Source organism: Lipotes vexillifer, unplaced genomic scaffold (genome assembly GCF_000442215.2).
Source record: "Lipotes vexillifer unplaced genomic scaffold, Lipotes_vexillifer_v1.1 scaffold1009, whole genome shotgun sequence".
Classification (NCBI taxonomy): domain Eukaryota; kingdom Metazoa; phylum Chordata; class Mammalia; order Artiodactyla; family Lipotidae; genus Lipotes; species Lipotes vexillifer.
In genome coordinates this window covers 1,811,866-1,833,891 of record NW_006772405.1, presented here as the reverse complement: position 1 = coordinate 1,833,891, position 22,026 = coordinate 1,811,866, and the positions used below count along the sequence as shown (strand labels likewise).

Here is a 22,026-nt window from a genome sequence, read left to right as displayed (position 1 = left end):
CCTGCTGATTTGGTAACTCCAGAACCTTCTTAGCTATTCTCTTGAATGCCCCACCAAGCATTCAGCAGAGGTGCATCTGTCTGTGCCAAAAGACTTAACAAGAGCCATCTAGCCTATCAAAGCATCTTTTAATACTTCAGGATTATTATTAGTACGATGCTGGGGTACAGGGAAATAAAGTGCCTGAAGGAGGAGACATGATACAATCTGGAAGATGTGGTAAATATCAGAGAATGCTGTTAATCACAATCATGGGAGAGAACATAAATCCCAGTGTACCTCTCAAATCCAGACAAGGTGAGAGGAACATTTGTGAGAGAGATGACATGTGTGAGAGTGTTTGGATTATTTGGATAATCCACAGTGGTCCTCTCCACACCTGTGGATAATCCAGCCTCATGTCGTTAATGTTAGGGCACACTATGTTTCCCTTCACTAAAATCACTTCATAAATCACCCTTATTCCTTTGTGTTTGTTCTTCAGAGAAGTCTGCTACAGCAGAGTTGATTTAAGTTATTTAAAGCTGTATAAATTTATCATCAAATTTATCTTAAAGTTTTTCTCCTATAAAAAAGGCATTCTTGGACTTCCCTAGTGGCTCAGTGGTTAAGAATCCGCCTGCCAATGCAGAGGACACAGGTTCGAGCCCTAGTCCAGGAAGATCCCACATGCCATGGAGCAACTAAGCCCATGAGCCACAACTACTGAGCCCATGTGCCACAACTACTGAAGCCCGTGCGCCTAGAGCCTGTGCTCCGCAACAAGAGAAGCCACTGTAATGAGAAGCCCGCGCACCACAACAAAGAGCAGCCCCGGCTCACCATAACTAGAGAATGCCCCCATGGGCAGCAACGAAGACCCAACGCAGCCAAAAATAAAAATAAATAAAATTAATTAATTAATTTTTTTAAAAAGGCATTCTTAATATCCTTTAAAACCCTAGTATCTATTTTCTAATGAGTCCAATAAGTGTCAGTTTCATTTTTAGAAGGTACACACAAGACCTGTTAGCGTTGTTGTGTAGTTCCCTGCCCCAGGTTAATTTTGTGCCTATTTCAGAAACCCATAGCAATTCAGTTATTCTTCTTTCTGTAGTTCCTTAATTGAAACATGTATAAAGCAGATTAATCATAGAAAGTACTGCTTCCACGCTGAACAAAACATAAAGCACAAACAAACAGCAGACGTTTGAATAGATGTGTATTTAAAGCTTATTTGGGATATTTTTCCTTTTAACGAAGTAGTATAACTTGAATTAAAAGTACTATACGTATTTTAAATTATTAACACATAGGAAAGGAAAACTGTGTCTTCTGGCTAAGTCCCGTGGTTCTGTCTCATTATCAGCACCTTAACTGCTCTCATCATCTGTGTCAGGATTACTGACGAAATTTCTAATTTCTTCCCTCATCTTTCTCCTGAAGTCCGTTCTGCGCATAGTTAGATCTCTTTCCCCTGCCCAAGTGTCTGTGGTGGCTCTCAAATGCCTACAGAAATAAAAGACTATTCATCTGAGTTTCAGCACCCTCTGGACTCGACTGCTTGGTTGCTCAGTACAATTTAGTGTGTGTGTGGCCCCACCATGGGCCACTGTCTTCACTCCATACCCATGTCTGCTAGTGTGCCTTTGCCTGAATGCCTCACCCTGTTCTCTACCAAGCTGGGCCTTACACATTCTTCAAGAACTAATTGGAGTCCTCTTTCTTCCAGCCTTTCTTGAAGACTCCAGCACCTGCTCTACCCTTCTCTCCCTCAATTCCTCAGCACTTTTGTCTCTAAACTATTCAGTTAAGCACTTAAATGTTTTGCCAATGTTCTGTGGCTCTTTAGACTGTAAGCTCCACGAAGCAGGGACCACTCAGCCTTTGTAACCTTGAAGGTGCCTAGCACTGTGCTGGGAACATCATAGGCACGTCAATAAACATTTGTGTATAAATTGACACACAAGTAATGTCAAAGCCACCTTATTTTTAAAGTTGCATGAAGCATTAATTCTACGAGAAAATGACTTGGAGATAAGGTAGGGCTGTCCTCTATTTAAAAGGATTTGCAGAATTTTTCCATGAATATCATTGCTCAAATATTATTCCAGTCCAGGGTATAATCTATTCTTTGAATAATGAAGAATTCTCATCTATGGAGTTAAACCTGTTTCCTTCCACAGAAAGTCACTGCAGGATTCTCCATTTCTACAAGACAAGACTTTAGTATGAAAGGCTTTGTCTAAGTGCTTTGCATATAGTAATATTCAGTAAGTATGTACTTAAACTTGGTTTTTTTTTTTAAAAAAAAAGAAATATCGCATTCTTGACTCATTTAACATATCATACGAATTATATCCAAGTAGATGGAAACCACATCCAAAAGAGAGCAAAGTCTGCAAAGTCTGGTTTATATCAGGTGAAAGTTTGCTTCTCTTGGACATAAGGGTTTTTTTGACACTTTGTTTTTTAAACTAAAAAAGGTTGATATTATCCTTTCTTGGTCTGCTGTCTTTATCAGGCCCTCTGTGGCTTCTCCCTGACTCTCTGTTCCCTCCAACCCCACTTGAGGATATAGTTTTGTCCCATTTGACCAATCTACTCTGTAAGCCAACCTTCTGGGACTAAGGACCTACCTCAATTGTGCTGTCATGAGGATAAAAAGGTATACCTGGCACAGACTAAGTGTTCTACAAATGCTGTCTGTTGTCATTACTATCCATCCTATTTGGAACCTTACCATCTAGAGGCAGGGACCTGCCTTACCACTAAAGTATCTTGGGGTTCATTGTTCCCAAACCACACAGCCTGTTCCTAAGGGCTCTTTCATTAAAAAGGAAGGAAGCTAAGCCTTACTGATTGCCTACTTATGTCAAGCACTATTTCACTTATCATTGAATCTTTCCAGCAAATCATAGTACCAAAGGATAGACAGGTCTCCAAATGTGCAGACCTATTAACTGTTCTGCTACTGGGGCCAGAAGTGGGATGTGGTAGAGCATATTCCTGCCACCAGAGGGCAGAGGTGAGCTACATAAGGGAGACAATTCAGCCAACTGAAGAAACTAGGAGCAGCCACTTGTAATTTCTCTTAGTAGAGACTGAGAAAGTAGTCGAGAAAAGAGAGAAGAGACATAGGATGTGGGACTTGTTCAAACAACTGACTTAGAAATAACTGTACCTCAAACTACCCAATTCACCCCATTATACACACCTATCCCTTCACCTACTGATAACCACAGGCCATGTAATTGACCCTGCGCAGATAACTGATGTGCCCTACAAATGAGCCAGTGTTAGAGAAATAGCCACCCATCAAACATATCCATGCCTTCAGTAACCACTGAAATATTGGACCTTATAAAATACCCACCGCTGGCCAGAGAGGCTCTAAGGATGAATTAAGTTCATGACCCTACCCTCAAGCAGTCCAGTAAGCAGAGGAGATAGAAGAGAGGGAAAAAATAATAATACAGAGTGGTAAATGCCATTTTAGAGAATAGTCAGAGAATTTACAGGAGTAGAGATAGAGCCCAAAGGAGCCCCTGCATGAGAGAAGAGGAATTCAATAGGAAATGTTGCCAAGAGCAAGGGACACTTAATATGAAGTATCTGGAAGGAGGAGTAGGGAGTTAGGTATATGGGGTGGGGAAGCAATTCCTGGCAGAAGGAACAGCATATATTAAAGGTCTGGGGTATTACAAAATGGCCCATTTGGGAACAGTTAAGGTCAGAGGTAAGTATGTCAAGCAAAGGATGTGTGGTAGGACAAGTGACTGGAGATGTAAGCAAGATCATAGTTTTTAAGGTCTTGTGGGCTAAAGCATTCATTTTGAACTTACCCTGAAAACATTGGAGAACCACTTACAAGTAGCAAACATCAAATTATTTTTTAGAAATTGATTGATAACTAGTGTGGAGGCTGAGCTGTAGAGATACAGGTAAACTAGTTAGGCTATGGCATCATCCTGAACAGAAATGATACACACTGAGGGCACGAAAGAGATGCTGGATTTGAAAGACTCTTGCCAGGTAGATGGATTTGGCGTGTGAGTTGAAGAGGAATATTCTAGAATTTCCCAGGATTCTGGCTTGAGTAGCTAGCCCATGCCATTATCAAGATAGATAAAACAGGAGGAGCTTGGGTGTATGTTGCTTATGAAATGCCCCTGGGCATCCAGGTTGAACTGTCCAGTAACAGCTGTGGAGATTTATATATAGACAGATAATGCTGGTTGGTGTTCTAGAAATGTCAGGCTGGAAATCATGTTTGGCTGCCGTTAGCATGCATATAATAAGGTAGTTGAAGCCATAAATGTGGATGCAGTCATCTGGGGAGAGCTTACAATGCAAGGTGTTTATGATATGGGGTCCATGAACCAGCCTTTTTAATAATCACGTGTATGTATATACATACACATGTGAATATTTCTCCAAGAAAAGCCATACTTTCATCAGTCACAACTGGATCTGAAAATTAAAACCTTAAGCAGTAGTGCTATATGAGAGACAAGGCCAAGGACATAAGCATTGAAAGGACAGATGGGATAGCACAATCCTCCAAGTTGGTTGGAGGAGATGCTAGAGAATGAGTGTGTGAGGCGCTTCAGGGGCTCTGGATCCCAGATGCTGCATGCAGACAGAGTGGGAGCACCCTCCTTCACTCTGTAGGTAAGGATGAGCTTAGAGGCAGAATGCTCAGGGTTACAGAAATACTGCGAAAGGAAGACTGAAAATTGTCCTTAAGCTTATACTCACACTCCCACTTCTACAGAGTTGAGAAGCAGAAGAAGGAGGACATTCGAAAGAGGCTCTCCGCAGGTACGGGGCGGGGCGGGGGCAGTTAGGAGCTGCACGCCCACTTCTCTCACTTAGCTGGTATAAGGTGTTAGCCTCAATGTACTGATGGGGAAATTGTGGCTCAAAATTCAGTGTTAGGACAGTAGTAAAACATAAGCCAGATTCGGGTTTTCTGATTTCAACACAGTATGGAATAGGAGTCACGCAACATAAGAACTCGAAGGGTCTTCGAGCAATCTAGTTCTCTTCCCTCTTTCACTGATGGGAAAATTAAGTCCCCAAAGGGTGAACTGACTCACTCAGGACCCCAAAGCAAAAAGGAAAGAACTGGGTTTCTTTATGCTTTAAGACTTTCTGTAAGGACAGATACTTTTGTCTGATGGGGAAAATGAATGACTGAATCACCCTCCAAATGTAAAGAGATGGTATTGTAAAGCTCACTGGTGACCTGAATGTGTTCCTTAGTTAGAAACCCTGCCCCCTTACACTTGAATAATTTATACACAGTAGTATTTTATTAGCATAACAATTTATTAGCAGACAAATGAAATGACACCTCTAGATCACAACACATATAGGATCTTATATAATAAACATCACAAATAGATCCCAGATGAAAAGGATCTGCTATTAACCAATTCCCCCTCTCCTGCAATAGGCTGTAATCCATCAATAACTCATCCTCATCCCATAGAGGGTTAAGCAAGATTTATGTGGAATAGCATCAAGGCACTTGCTTTAATTTAAAAAGATATACATGGTATGAAACATATTCCCAAAAGTCATTAGCCTTGAATAAACTGGAAAAAAAAAAAAGGCAGTATACTTTTTTAGTGAATAAAACAAGACTGAGATTTTAAGTTCATTCACCTCTCACCCTGATATTGTCTTGATTTGTATACAAAATTGCAGAGGAGACCAAAGACGGTAGCGTTTTATACAGACTGGTTTGTTCACACTAATTTTTGAGAAATCATGGCAGCATCAGAACTCAAACAGTAACTTCCCAACTGATCTGAATTGAGAAGGCAAGAGCTGTTTCATTCCAAGTAACTTATTATTTTAGGGATGGGGAATGGGGTGTGGGAAAAGAACTTCCCTAAAATAAGTTTCTTAAAACTGCAGTTAACAATCCTTCCTGGCTAAGGCTGCTTGTCTGTTTGCCAAGTAAAGACCTTCAGTTAGAAATGCTGTCGTTGGTATTTTTAAGAAGATTATAATGATTTGGCCAATTTCGGAGCCATAATTCAAATCCAAGAAAGGTTATACAATGTTCCAGCATAGATTTACAAACATGGTAGCTCCAATAAAAGCATTTAGTGTCCTTCATTATTCCAGTTTTCATAATTCAATATCTCCTTCCTATTTTATATCACTAGGAGAAAAATAAAATACATGCCAACAAATCCACTATTTGGTATAACTGTATTTAACATGTTTACTTTAAAATTTCAGGTGCAAAACCCTTTTTTAAAAAATAGTCCTTGTCAGGATAAAAATAACCTTATAAAAATAAATTTCTCCCACTCCTACATCTAAATTCTCCATTTCTAAAGTTACTAACATTCAAAAAAAAAAAAACCCTAAAATTGTATACTTACAGTATTTTACTTTAATAATAGGCTATGATAACAAACTAGCTGGTATATTATTTTGGCCTATTGCATTATAATTTTCATTCTTGTTATTAGCACTCAAATGAATGATTCCACTCACGATTATCTAAAATCCTTACACCAAAAAAAAAAAAAAAAAAAAAGCCAAATTAGTTCAGAGCCTAAAAGCCTTCTAGATCCAATTTCTTCCTTTTTGCAGTTCTTAAAGCCCAATTTCAAATAAGGCATCACTAGAACAGATAAAACAGTAGAAGAAAAAAAAAGAGAAACATTAAAGAACAGAAAAATTAAGCAAAGTCTAAATCCTATCGATAGGATTCTTACCTTGTCACTGTGCAATCATTCCTTGAATAGACCAGGGGCGTCCTTGTTCGCCTCAGCTGCCTGCCTCCTGCTCAGACCTCAGTCCAAGCTCAGCTTAGCCCCTCCATAAAGCACCTCCAAGTGTCGCCATGTGTTACTAAAAGAGTTAGCATATAGCCCACCTACTGGATTTAGTACTGTAGTCCCAGCACCTGGCCCAGGGCCCTAGACTCCTGCATAGGTTCTCAGGAAGTATTTGAGGTATTGTCTACATTGATGTTATGGCTCATCAATAGGAACACATAGAGGAAAACAATTCATTAAGAACATTAATAAGGACCACAAAGCTTGAATTTATCATTATAACTTCTAGGCTCAATTTAAGTTCCCAAGAAGTTCACTGTAACACTTTTCTTACTTTTATATTAAGATCCGGGCTAACACCCAGACTGTGTGATCTTAAATGACAAATTACTAAGAGAATACCCATGCAGAGAATTACTGTTCTTGTTAAAATGTGGTCATTAGCATTAGAATAGCCTAATGAACTCATCTGACACCCTGACACAGTTCAAAGATCACCATTTACCATGCTGTAAATTTACCAACAAATTTTGGCTTCAGTCTACTAACGTTTAAAAGCTAAGTCAGACTATCCAAATTGTGTTTTCCTTTGATCCTTTTTTAAAAAAAAAAAAAAAAAAAAAGAAGTCAACTAGGCATCTGTCAATTTTCCTACCATCAGAGGCTACAGTCACTCAGTGCTATAGTGCTCTGGAGTAGGTCAACCCGGGCTTTGGCCCCAACCTTGGCTACCAGCTCTTTCAGCTTTGGTGAATCTGTGCCCTCCCCTTCTGGAAGCAGAATCCAGTTCTGAGCTTGCTTTCAAACTAAGGTGCGGCTCTTAATCCTGGTCTTCCTACTGTTGTGCGTGGCTAACCAGGGATTGGATCCTATTCAGCTGAGTCCCTCTCTTTTATCCCTTGTTTGGTCAGAGATAGTCTTTTCAATGGTCTATTCCCTTCATCTGTCTCTTGAATGTTACCCTTAGTCTCTCGGTGCACTGGCCCACTCCACCCCTCTGGTTGTTTTAACCATCAAGAGTGTACACATATTTCAATTAAACGACCAATTTAAGATATTCAGAATTTTGTACATTTATCAATAAGCAATGCAAATATTCTTCATTTAGACTCTAAAGTTTAGAGTAAGCATGATATCTTCGTATCAGTAAAGTGTGTAAAATATCACCTAATGAATTGAAGTCCAAACCCTTGAGTAAGAAAGCAAATGAAAAATATTAGTTTTATTGGTGAATTAGATTTTGGTTTCAGGTTTGATTCCTTTAAATACCAGCAATCAAAAAATCTGAACATGTAAGTATAGGCAGACGTCAAACCAGGCAGAGAAGGTAAGATTTACATTCTAGTGATACCTTAAATATTTTTACAAATGGCTTTCAAAAGCAGAATCTCTTGTTTGTTTGGGTAGGTGGGAGAAGAACAAACCAGAACACAATTCAAGAATCTGCTAACTGCATAAAGTTCCAGAATTGCTTATATCCACGTTATGGACAGAAATGGCAGGTAAAAGACAAACCCTGCTACTCTGTTCTTTTAAGAGATTTTCCAAATTCTATGGGTTTTTTTTTTGTTTGTTTTTTGTTTTTTTTGCTGTGTTAGGGTTTGCTAAATTATAGAGTCGTCTTGAACATGTACTCATTACTCTGTCACATGGCATTGGATATCTACAATGATCTGGATTCAAACCTGGCTTGTGGAGGTACAAGAGGGGTTGAAAACAAATGACAACCAAGACACTCTGATTTTACTATTACTATTCATAAGACTGGAGAGAAACAGCAAATACTGGCTACAAACAATAAGCAAAAGACACAAATACAAACAGCAGTTAACATTTCTGAAATTCTAGACTTAAGTTCTAAAAGGATGTTGAAACTCAGGACACTATTACATTTAATCATGATGTCAGTCACCTCAAAGACAGAAATCTTGCTCCTAAGAAACTGCTTTGTTTTAATAACAGAAAGGCATTTTTCATGTAAACTGATGGGCAGAGATCTACCAAAAGAAAAGCAACACTTGCAGTTTATGGAGCCAACAGGAAAGATGGTTCAAAGTCTTCCACTCCAATAGATGCCCTACACATAGCCTTCGCTTCTTATAAATATTTAAACTGTTTAGAATGTAGGAGTAGGTTAAAAATGGTTTTTCACTTTTGCAATTTTCATCTTGTTTGTTTAAAATGGTGTGCTAAATGTTTCAATTTCACATCAACTAGTCCTAACTTTGGAAAACCTGTGTTTCTTTTCCCTCACCCTTAAAAGTACAGATACAGAACTATAAGCTTTCAACGTCAGACAGACTTGCTTTTCAAAAGGAAGTATTTCTGGGCCAAAACCTGTGACCAGCTATCATAAATAATACACCCACAGAACTTAGGCTGTATAAATGTGATGCTCCTAAATTCTCTTACATAATAGTTTGAGGTGGCCTAAAGAGTTAAATGCTGTCACTGTCATCAATATTTATTGTACATCAATAGGGTACATGGCAGTAAGCATTAGCTTTGTTTCACTAAAACATCTACAATTATTGATGTTCTTTTGGAAGCATTCTTATCACTTCTATGAATTCTTTTCCGTTGGTTATAATAAATTTTTCTTGCAGAGTAAAGATGAACAGCAGCTTGTCAAATATGAGAAAGACTGTCAATTCCCAGCTGACCCTTGCTAAAATACAATGGGAAAGAAAAAAAAAAATTCACTGCTAAATAAACAAAGTCTTAAGGGAAGCTGTCAATGGTTCCTTTTTGTAATTTGTCCTGAACAGTTTGCCTCAAGCTCATTTAAAAGGCTACATAAAATTGCTGAGTCAGCATTTTGCCTTTTCTCTGGCAAACTTGTCACTCACTGGTAATCAGACATAGCAGTTTAGGACAGATTCCATGGGAAACACACTAAATGACTGAAAGTTAAAACAGAGCTTAATGGTAGAGAAATACTCAGAAACAGGGACAGACAGGGATCACAGAAGAGACAGAGGATTCTCATTATGTTGGCTGATTTCTTACCTACTTACCCTAAACAAAAAGGCTGACTAAAAACATCAAATGTATCACCAAGAGCGCTCTGTATAATATGGGGCTGGCTGGTAGGATTTCACAAACCTGCTCAGCCATCAGACTCCTGATAAGACTGTGCCCGAGAGGAATGGTGCTTTCTTATTAAAAGCCAGAGATCCGACTGCCATCTGGGGGGCAAAGACAGGGAATAGAGAATTACGAGTGAGAACAAGCTTGTCTAGTTACTACCCTTACCCCAGAAGCCTCTTGACCTGCTGTCAGGAGAGCACATACAACATTCTCTCCCTTCCTTTCTACTCCCTCTCCAAAGAGCCATGCCAAACAGGCTCCAGCACTTCTCATGTAAATGCCAACTTTACCACTTTACCTCCTGGAGAAGGAACAGTCCAGATGCAAATCTCCTAAAAAAAGGATGGTAATTAAGTTTTGGGGCTACTTTACAGTTCAATTCAATAGATATTTATTTAATTCCAAGAATATCTCATATTTGCAAGAAAGCTTAAAGGCACAATATTTTCTTCTTTTTGATTCTGCCTAACTAAAAGCTCTGCTGCATCCGTGTATCTACAAAGGCCATCAGTTTCAAAGGAAGAATTCTGTCGAGCCAAAAGGTTAAAATTTCGAGTGTGCAACAATTTCCAGTTCCACAGTATAAAATGTTAAAAAACTTGAAATTTTAACCTCTGGGGCTAGACAGTGTTCTTCCTTCTATTTACTTTCTCAATCAGTCACTGGAAAAACTCAGACCATTGGGAACATATATATCTTTCCGATTCTGAGAGTCTTCTGCAAAAGTCATTGCTTCATATACACTATAAAACAGAAGGTTTTCTTCTTCCTTTCTGCAATACTCTCCCCGGGCCAGGGAATCCCTCACAGAGGGATTGCACTGAGCCAGCAGAACCTGGATGCCAATGGCTTCATAATCTCTGCGAACTTCTTTCAGTGTATGGATCCCTGCTGTATCTAAAAATTGTATTGCACTACAGTCAACCACTATGGTATGGAACTCTAAGGGATCATGGGAAAGTTGCACTGAAACTTCATCCCGGATTCCACTGAGAGTTGCTGTTTCCTTTTTGATCTTTTTCTTTACAGCCTTCTTCTGAGCTGCCTTTACTAAGACTGGATTGAGAGTTTTTTTGTATAAGGAAGATTTAAAATATTCTTTGTTTACGTAGTAGAGAGGGGCTACAAAGCGGAAAATCTTGATGCCTGACTTAGCCTGAAGGTTCTTGTAGGCAGACATGGATTCAAAGATTTCAGACTTTTCCACCACACCAAGCAATGAAGTCTTTGGCTTCTGAGTGCGGAGGATGACACAAAACATAGAAAAACAAACCCCAACGAGCAGGCCTATTTCAGTACTTATCAGTGCAGAGGACAGCATAGTAACAAACCAGATAACTGTATCCATTCTGCTAATCCTCCACATCTCGGGCAGATCCTTAAATTTGCGTAGGGCTCCCCGGAGATTCACAATAGTGATCACACCAAGGACACTTTTCTGAAGGGAATAGAATAAAGGAGCTATTACCAAGAGGACCAACAAAAGAACCAGAGCTGTCACCACACCAGAAAGCTGACTTTGACAGCCTGTGGATTCTTTAACCAATGTCTTTGCAAGAGCTGCACTAGTAGCAAAGCAGTGGAAGAAGGAAGGAATGATATTGCAAAAGCCGATGGCATACATTTCCTGATTAGCTTTAACGGTGTAGCCATGTTTCTTGGCAAACATCTCAGAAAGTGATACAGTAATGGCGAACCCAATGACAGAAATAGCTATTGCATCTACAGCCACGTTAGGAATTAAGTTCCAGTCCGGTGCTTTGGGTGGCAAAAACCCAGTGGGAATATGTCCAGCAATACTGGTATTGTATTTCTCATTCAGTCTTCCAAAATGAGAGGCTAATGTGGCTGCCACAACAACAAAGAGTTCAGTAGGAATAGGTGCCTTAAGTTTGGACTTGAGGCGCTCATTGAGTTCTTTGGTTGGCAAAAGAACCAAAAGGCACAAAAGGCTGGTGATGAGATCACAGATATTGGTCTTATGGATGTTTCTGAAGATATGTATCCAAGTAGTGATGAGTGATCCCACGCCACTACTCCGAGGAAGGCTGAGTCCAAGGAGATACTTGGCCTGAGATGTAAGAACTGTGAAGGAGGCACCAGTGACAAATCCACTCAGCAAGGCATCTGAGAGGTAGACTGAAACAAAGCCCACTTGAAAGAAGCCCATCGCTACCTGGAAGGAAGGATATACAAGTGTTAAATATAAATGGAAAAGAGCTTCTAAATCCTGTATTCCCCTGGTATTTCTTTGTGTGGAGACATACCATCAGAGCACCACAGAATGTCAGAGCTAGAAAAAAAACACAATCATTTATCAATCCTCTCATTTTACAAAGAGAGGTCTCATTTTATTGACACTCAGAGGGCTAAGCAACTTGCCCTTACTGACTAGCCCAGACAAGAGCTTAGGATTCCTACCTTCTTGCACAATGTTTCTTAGACTTGAATAAGGTTCAGATCGCTTTGAAAAAGAAAAAAATTTCTCAAGGGTCCGTGAGAAATCATAAAAACACGAGTTGGAAAAATTCTAATTTAAAAAATTTTTTCTTTAAATTACATATCATTACCATAAAAGTAAAGTTTTAACTGATAAAACAAAAAACTACATTCACATCAAAATAGAATCACACTTTAAAAATTATTATAGAATTCTTTAATCTAACTTCAAACTGAGAGACTATCTTCAACCAATGCATATGTGCTTATGCCATACTGCCTCCCCTGTTAATTCTATATCCTCAAAGATATAACATTTTCTTTCTTTCTTTTTCCTCTTCCCAATAATTCCTCAGAATTCTATTGTACCCTTCCTCACTCTTGGTGAGGCATACTAACAGAAAAGCACAAATGAACTCCGAGGAGCACAACTCTTCTGCACACCAGCCCCTTCTCCCTCTCCTTCTATCCAAGCACCTAGTAGAGTGAGCTACTCCTCCCCCTCCTACATTGGTTCCACATGTCTGTAACAGAGAAGAGGCTTAATGTTGGCACTGACTCCTGAATGCCAAAAGGCAGAGGCATGATGAAAATGGCAGATTAGTGGATTCTACGGGGGAACCAAAAGAATTTCATTTCTAATCCTTCTCCTGGCTGATAGCACGAAATAGCGGTCCCCAACTTCTTCCCTTCCCGGCAGTCCAAGAAAACTACTATCTTTAGTGAGAGTCACTCATGAGAGCAGCAATTCTAGAACAAGGGGGGAAGTCATCTGTAGTTTGAAAAACTCTTGCACTCTTCCTCTCCCAACCCCCATTCTGTTGCCCTCTTCCCTGTTAGTGCTGACTCCGCCAATAACCAACCACAAATAACTTCAAGCAAATCTGATAGTTCTCGACATACAAGATTAAGAAGTTGTACTAGGTGGTCTGAGGTCCCTTTCTGGTCTGAATTTTTACAATCAAATAATTAAATTCTGGCTGACTGAAATTCACTGGTTAAGAGGCTGCCTAGGGTTGAGAAAATAGAAGCAGCCTTACCTTACCTGTGGAGTCAAACCAGGGTTTAAGTTTTGGCTCTACCTCTTCCATATCCTGAGCATTCAATAAAAGATAGCTTTAATTATTATGATTGCTAAGTTCCCTTACAGATCTGAGGTTTCATGCACAGTGATTTCTTCTGCCAGAAACAACCACTTATTCCACTGTTTCTTACCTGATAAACTCCAGCCATAAAGGTTACAGTGCTGCCAACTATAATTGCGTAGCAACTTCTGTCACATATCTTGGCTGATGTCTGGCTTACTAATGTGCTCTCATTCGAAGCCCCTCCGAAAGAAGGAGCGACACGGGCAGTGTCGTAGCCAGCTCTGTAGAGCTCCCGGTCAACCACTTCACCAATCATAAGGCACAGGACTCCAAAAATGCCCACAGAGATGTGACGGGAGGTACCCAATAGGCAATAAATGAAGCTGGCAAAAAAAGACGTGTACAGGCCATAGATAGGCTCTTGGCCAGCCAGGAGAGAATAGGCAATGGATTGGGGCACCAATAAGATGCCCACAATCAAGCCAGACATCACATCTCCTAAAATGTTTTTCTTCAGATTATATTTTGGGAGCCACTGCAAAACAGGAAGGAAGCCGAAAATGATATTTCTGGCTTTGGTTGAACTGCACTGGCAACTCTTCTCTAGTTTTTTGATGACAAATTGCTTGAAGTTAGTATCCGGTTTCTCCTGAGGCTCCAAATGGATCCTAGGATAAGGTCTGCATTGATCATTGGTCTCAAATTGCTGGAAGTCGTTACGTGATTCCTCTTCATGCTCCAGATGGATCCTAGATGGAGGACTGTATTGGTCATCTTGCTCTTTATTTTTCAAAGACATTTCTGGAGATAGATGGTTCAGCCTCCTACCCCAGAGAAAATACGAGGGTTAACTGATTAAGTAATTCTCAGTACTCACACATTTTAACAGTCCTACTTTTCATTCATGAGAGTTAAGAGGAGTTCACTTGCGGGTAGTATCTTATATTTACTTTCCTTAGTTGAGCCACATTTGTCTTGATCCAGGAAAAAAGAATCAGACCATGTTAAAGCAAGTAATTCACTGAGTACAGGACTTCCCAAAAGTGTAAACTATCAAGGATTCTTCTCCATCTCTGCCTGGCTCCCCCTGAAATTTTTTTCTCCAGAAACGGTATTGGGATAGCCTGTCTCCTCCTTTCTATATGCTACTAACAGTCTTATTTTCAGATTTTTCACTCCCACGAACACTGCAGAAGAGGATCTGGTCTCAAACCTTGACACCTACCTTACCTGCAAAAGTCCCTGAAACAAAGAAGATGGTTTTCTTGTTTTTGTTTTTGTTTTTTCAGGGGGTGGGTCCTTTTTAAGATAACCTACTAGTTGTTGAAAATAAACAGAAAGAAAATGTGACTGACAGAGTAAAGGTATGTTTTGAGAAAAAAAAAAAAAAAACTAGCACTGAATGCATTTGTGTCTTTGAACAACATGCTCCGGTTTGGTAGGAAAGAAAAGAGAGAAGCTGATAAGAGACTGTTGAAGGAAACAAACATCAACAGCATGCAGTAGGCTGATGGGGCAAGTGTCTGATCTCTGAAAGGTTTCGTTCTATTCTACTTTGTTCTAGTATAGAGTCATATCTGCCCTAAGGGCAGGATCTATATTCATGCAAAGAAAGATTCGCTTTACTCTCCTAAGTATACACTCTAAAACATAAGCTGAGTGGAGGAATAATGTTGCCCAACACTTCAACTAGGAGGAGATCCAGGTGATACTGCATCTCCGGGTCCTAAACTATAAAACTACTGCCATAAGACCTACCGCTAAGATCTACAGGAAAACAAAGAAGGTAAAAATAAGCAAAAAGAGAGGAGGGACAACAAAAAATAAGTCTTGTAATAAGAGTAAAAGAGAAGGAAAAAGAAACAGACCTTCAGAGGAACAGAGTGTAAACTGCCAAACACTTCATAAATCAGTGGCTTTGCGTTGGCTGTTTGCTTAGCTTAGAATGGCCATCCAACTCTCTATCAAGACCCCAATCATTTTTAAAACCCAGTTAAAATGTTATCTCTTCTTCAGAGCACTGACCCCAGCCCAAATGAATCTGTGTCCCATAGCACTTCATGCCTCCGTCACAGTACTAACCATACTTTTGTATTAGTTAAGGAAGAGTCTCTCCAGGTCCTGGAGGAAAGGACGTCTTGTTCATCATTGTAATCATCAACAATGTACGGTAACTCTGAGATAGCAGGCTTACAAAATATTTGAATGAAGGAAATAATAAATGAATAAACAAATTTATGACTGTGGCCAATAAGAGATAAAATATATTAGACAAAGGACTCGGGTTGTTTCCTGCCTCAGAACTGACAGAAAGATAGGCCCTTGTGAGGTTCTATAAGCCTAATGTTGCCAAGATGCCATTATCCAGGACCCATGACCCATTCAAGAACACAATATTTGTAAAAGTAACCCACATTAATTTTGTTTAGGATAAAAGGGCTATAGCTGGTCATCCCATTGAACAAGAGTAAAACAGTAGTTACATTGATGGTCTTGTTAAATAGATAAGGAAGCAAAGAACAGATTTAGATGACCACTTACCCTGGGCAAGTCAATCAGATTGGTGAATACACACAGCAGCTCTTCATTCCTCAGTGCAACTGGTCTATAACTCTCTTCTCACTTCCTACTTTCAGGCCAAGCTAGTTTGAGTGCATTCCTTATGTCCTTCTATTTTGGAATAGTTCTTAGTGAGTTCTGGGCCAAAACGCTTTTCCAAACCTAAAAGAGGCATAAGAAAAAACTAACAAAATTCAAATCTCGCCCTAAATGGCAGCTAGCTGGAAAGGAAAAAGATAAAAATTAATACTAGAAAGTGCAACAGGATGATGGAAACTGTAAGAAAGAACTGAGATGTAATACTAAAAGTGAAAAACGTGGTAACAGAGATAAAGAATGCCTCTGACAGGACCATCAAACCTGACAGAGCCAAAGAGAGAATCAATGAAATTGAAGATAAGTCGATAGACATTACCCAAACTAAAAAAGAAAAAGAGAATTAAAAAAAAAAATGAAAAATAATAATTTAAGAGAAAATCCAAGAGCTGTGGGATATATTAAACAAACTAACTTATGCATAATTAGAATCCCAAAAAGTGAAGACAGAGAATGGGTGGAAGGAATATTTGAAGACATAATAGCCAAGAATTTTCCAAAATTAATGACAGATACCAAACTATAGATCCAAGAATCTCTGAGAATACCAAGAAGGACAGATACAAAACCAAACCAAACAACAAAGCACCACACACCTACACATATCCTATTCAAACTGCTGAAAACAAAAGACAAAGATAAAATTCTAAAGACAGCGAAAGGAAAAAAAAGAAAAAACACACTACATACACAGGAACAAAGATATGAATTACAGCAGACTTCTTATTGGAAACCATACAAGCCAGAAGATGGAGTGATACCTTTATCACAGAAATATAACTGTCAACCCAGAATTCCATCCCCAGGGAAAATATTTTTTGAAGGATGAAGAAGAAATAAAAACTTTCTCAGACCAACACTAAGAGAATTTATTGCCAGCAGACCAGCACTACTACACACACATACACACACACACACCCCAGACAAAAACTCAGGTCTACACAGTACACAACAAATAAAGTCTAAGAAATGGAACAAATGAAAACAATATTTATTTTTAACTAAAAAAATCTTTAATTGCTCTAAAAGAAATAACTGTCTAACGCAAAAATAGAAATGCATTTTTACAGCACATGCAAAATAAAATGCACAAAACAAGAGCACAAAGAATGGTAGGGGGAATTAAGAATTGTAAGGTCTTATACTATATATGAAATAATATAATACTATTTGAAGTTAGGCTCTGATTAAAGATGTACATTGTAAACTCAAGGGTAACCAATAAATTTTTTTAAGATATAAATAATAAGCTAATTGTGGAGACAAAATAGAATCATAAAAAATTCTCAATTAACCCAAAAGAAGAATGAGACCCAAAACAGATAGAACACATTGAAAACAGCTAGCAAGATGGTAGAATTTAATCCAAACATATTAAAAAGAAACCACATTAAATGTGACTAGTCGGGGCTTCCCTGGTGGTGCAGTGGTTGGGAATCCGCCTGCCAATGCAGGGGACACGGGTTCGATCCCTGGTCCGGGAAGATTCCCACATGCCACGGAGCAACTAAGCCCGTGCTCCGCAACTACCGAGCCTGCGCTCTAGAGCCCGCGAGCCACAACTACTGAAGCCCGCGTGCTGCAACTACTGAAACCTGCGTGCCTAGAGCCCGTGCTCCGCAACAAGAGAAGCCACCGCAATGAGAAGCCCGTGCACTGCAACGAAGAGTAGTCCCCGCTCACCGCAACTAGAGAAAGCCCGCGCACAGCAACAAAAACCCAACGCAGCCAAAAATAAAATAAATAAAATAAATATTTTAAAAATGTGAATAGTCTAAACATGCCAATTAAACAGACTGCCAGATAAGATTTAAAAAATAAGACCCAACTATATGCTGTCTATAAGAAACCCACATTAAATATAAAGATATAGATAGATCATAATAAAGTGAAATGTCTTGACCAATTTAGTAATTCATTTAGCTTGTGTAAGTGACTGAGCCAGATAATAAAATCCAGATTTTAAGACTCCAAGAATAGCTATTTTTTTGAGCATGTTACTATTCCTATCACCTACCTAATTAGCTTTCTCTAACTTGAGGTACTTCTAAGCACTTTGAAATTCAGTTATCCTACACATCCCAGTTTCACCTACCTGCTACCCAAAATGACCTGGCACTGACATCTACAAACTTGTGCCCAACTCTACTTTCTCTATACTCATGGCCATAGTCCTTTTCCATCTCCAACTCTCAAAAAATTAGGTATTCACTCACAAACAGTCCTAGAAGTGGAAATGATTTAGCCATCAATCTGAATCCAAAAACCATCTATAGTCTTTTACTGATCCTAGTCACCCCCTAAAATTCTCCTCAAAACTACTTTTTTCAAGCCTATTTTAAAACCCCAAACAATATAAAACTATGTTAAAAATTATCTTAAACTAAATTGTAGGTATGACCTCCACACAAATTAAGCTCCTTGAGAGCAAGCTCCATTCTGTTTCATCTTTGTATCCCCTGAAGTGTCCAAGTACATGCTTTCGAAAATAGGAACGAAAATATTTGCTAAACAAATAACTGAAATACAGAAAAAACAGGATGCAAAGCAATATTTATTTTCAGGTGGAAATATCTACTCTGGAACAAATTTTTCAAGTATCCCTTTTTGCACAAAAATCCTCTCATTCCCCCAAGCCTGTTACTGCTTTCAATTACAGTACTCACCAATTGCTTCATGAAAAATGAAGTCACAGTGTTTATCCTTGAAATACAGTCTATAGCCAGACTCCCATTTTCAGAAAGTTGGAATACATACTACATATTCCATGAAATTCAGTAAAATAGGATTCTCCTGTATCATCTAGGGTAGTTTCTCCCTTTATCAACATTGATAATTGAGAGTGAAGAAGAGAAAGGTTCAAGAAGAAAACACTTGAACCTTCCACATTACGTTGCAGGAACTGGAGGAAAAAAAATCAACGAAACATTTGAAAAATACATTTACATATTCATATATTAAAGTATAATGGCAGTTCAGGCAACACAAAAAGGAAAAACATTTCTGTACTTTCTTCTTTAATTAGGCACATGCAGTGTGACTACTTAGAAAGCTGTCTTATCCTGGTGACTAAACAGCAGCACTGGCACTGCTTCCCGTGTGAATTACTGAGAGTCTAAGAGAATTGAACTAAAAGAGAGGGATATCCCTTCTATGTAAGCCTGACAGCGGTCAGCCAACTTCCTTTGGAAATTTTGCAGATATAAGAGAAACAATGTCTACTTTTGGTAAGTAATTACAGCATATAATTTTAACCAATAGGGCATATGAAACAGTTTTGCAATTTGTGAAACTGAAATGCCTTTTTGGAAGGCAACAGTGTTCAGAGACTGGTAAAGTCTGCCTCTGAAACATAACGATTCCATATTCATGCTCTGCTCTGTGTACGTATGCCACAACTCACTGCTAAATAAAACTGACGCTGCCAACTACTAGGATCAGAGCATCTAAGCAGGGAAGAAATCTGCAAGAGACAGAGCAATTTAGAAAGGCTTCCAGGGAACAACATATCTCACCTGGGATCTGAAGTCTGGGTCGGAGATGAAAGAATGAGGGAAGGACTTGGAAAACGGATGAGGGAAAAGAAAACACAAATAGCAATAGTTCTGGGGTTGGAGGGAAAGAATGAGAAATAGTATGATACGTTTAGAGCACCAGATGCATATGGGAGATCAATGAGAGAGAAAGTGGCAAAGGTACCTAGGGGAGATTCTGGAAGGCTTTTATGCCAGGTTAAGAAAGGCAGACTTTCACCTGCAGACAGTGCGTAGGCGCTGAAGGTTTTCGAGAAAATCACTTACTGTGTCACTCATTTGACAATAATGATCTTATTACATCTTCTGGTCTGTTATGTTATTCAATTCTTTTTCAAGCAAGCAAGTAATATTTTCCTTTTTTGCCCTTTATGAATAAAAATTAGTTTAAGATTTAAAAAATTTTTTTTAGTTTTATTTATTTATTTTTGGCTGCATTGGGTCTTCGTTGCTGCGTGCGGGCTTTCTCTAGTTGCGGCGAGCAGGGGCTACACTTCATTGAGGTGCGCGGGTTTCTCTCATTGCAGTGACTTCTCTTGCTGTGGAGCACAGGCTCTAGGTGCGCAGGCTTCAGTAGTTGTGGCTCGTGGGCTCTAAAGTGCAAGCTCAGTAGTTGTGGTGCACGGGCTTAGTTGCTCTGCGGCATGTGGGATCTTCCCGGAACAGGGATCAAACCTGTATCCCCTGCATTGGCAGGTGGATTCTTAACCACTGCGCCACCAGGGAAGTCCCTAAGATTATTTTAGGGAAAAAAAAAACTAAACCATAAGCAGGTAAAGCCAAGACAGAGTCTCCATTTACACTGTCCCATCTGATCCTCCAACTCACTGTTGTCAGACAAGTTCAGGGAAGATAACAGCATTGTAAGGCCCAGGAAGCTAAGGATGAGCAAAGGCTTCTGTATCTATCTCCATCCCACTTACAGGTGCTTGCAACCAGGACAGCTGGAGCCCAGGCCACTGTTCCTTTGCCCTAGACTAGGAACTTAATACTGTGAGAGGACTGCCCCCCGCCAGAAATGAAAATTCAGACCCATCTTTGTTCTGTGAAGTGCCAACAAGCCTTCCAAGGATGGACTGGTTAACTTTCTATGTGAGCTCCTAGAGACTGGGTACTGGCCTGCTTATTACTGTAAGCTAACCACTGTGCTAGACACAATGCATCAGAACCTAGACTACAAATCTAGGAGTCAATATTTCTTTTCCTTATCCCCACCCGACTCCCACATACAGTCCATCAGTAAGTCCTGTCTTCTCTACCTTGAGTAATATATCCATCCTCTCCCCACTGCCCAGAGTATCTGGAATCCAATCACTTCTCACTACCCTCCACCATCAGATCTCACATGGGCTACTCCAATAGCTTATAATATCTGAACCCTGCCCACCTCTCCACCCTCATTTCCTACTGGCCTTCTTGCTGTTCCTGAAACATGGCAAGTTGATTCCCTTCTCAGGGTCTTTGCACTTGCTCAAGTTCCTCTGCCTGGAACAATCACACCCTCAGATCTCTGCAGGCCTTTTCTCATCCTTCATGCCTCAGCTTATATATCCTCTCCATACAATGGCCTTCCTTGACCATCCCAAATAAAATAATACTGCCACTCCATCATTCCCTAAACCCTCATCTAGCTTTATTTTCTTCACAGCACTTTCATAGAGACTTTTGAAAATTATATTATGTATTTAAACTTTTTAAAAATTACTATTTATAGTCTTTCTCATATCTACTGTATCCCCAGTACCAAGAACAATGCTTAGCACATAGTAGGAGATCAGTAAGTTCTTAAGAAAATGAATAAGAAACCCAGTTTCTACCCACAATCAGTGGGTTAAGACAGATTTATAAACAGTTAAACTATAACATTCTAAGTGCCATAACAGAAGCTTGGCATACTCTGAGAGAGCAGAGAATAGGCTGTAGGCCAATGTGTGGAAGTTGCAAAGTAAGAAAAGAAAGGAAACTCAGGCAAGTGAAGGGTCCCAGGAAAACCCAAGACCCAGGAAGAAGTCACCTAGATTGCCAGATTCCTGGGGTGAAATTGCATGAGGTAAGACTGGAGTGAGGGACTTCCCTGGTGGCGCAGTAGTTAAGAATCCACCTGCCAATGCAGGGGACACGGATTCAATCCCTGGTCTGGGAAGATCCCACTTGCTGTGGAGCAACTAAGCCTGTGCGCCACAACTACTGAGCCTGCACCCTAGAGCCCGTGTGCTGCAACTACTCAGCCCACATGCGGCAACTACTGAGCCCGCATGCTGCAACTACTGAAGCTCGCGTGCCTAGAGACTGTGCTCCGCAGCAAGAGAAGCCACCGCAATGAGAAGCCCACTCACCGCAACAAAGAGTAGCCCCCGCTCACCACAACTAAAGAGACCCTGCATGCAGCAATGAAGACCCAACGCAGCCAAAAATAAAAAAAAAAAAAAAAAAAAA

The 22,026-nt window shown here is 39.7% G+C and overlaps 2 protein-coding genes across 2 annotated transcripts in view; both read right to left on the bottom strand.

The window, feature by feature from the left end:
* The window catches only part of HMGXB3 (HMG-box containing 3), a 95,671-nt gene that overhangs the window by 66,116 nt on the left and 7,529 nt on the right, over nucleotides 1-22,026 (bottom strand). The gene's annotated exons all lie outside the window — the stretch shown is intronic.
* Nucleotides 10,531-15,997, bottom strand: SLC26A2 (solute carrier family 26 member 2). The gene is made up of 3 exons (XM_007447505.1): nucleotides 15,984-15,997; nucleotides 13,530-14,223; nucleotides 10,531-12,051 (listed from the first exon to the last, which is right to left on the bottom strand). Exons 2-3 carry the CDS (start codon nucleotides 14,199-14,201, stop codon nucleotides 10,531-10,533), a joined length of 2,193 nt encoding a protein of 730 aa, XP_007447567.1. The 5' UTR covers nucleotides 14,202-14,223; nucleotides 15,984-15,997.

Excerpts from the sequence above, each read along its gene's own strand:
- SLC26A2 (XM_007447505.1), bottom strand. The coding sequence starts at position 14,201 with ATGTCTTTGAAAAATAAAGAGCAAGATGACCAATACAGTCCTCCATCT. Across the intron at positions 12,052-13,529 it reads TTATGGCTGGAGTTTATCAG|GTAGCGATGGGCTTCTTTCA; the intron begins GTAAGAAACAGT and ends CCTTCCTTCCAG.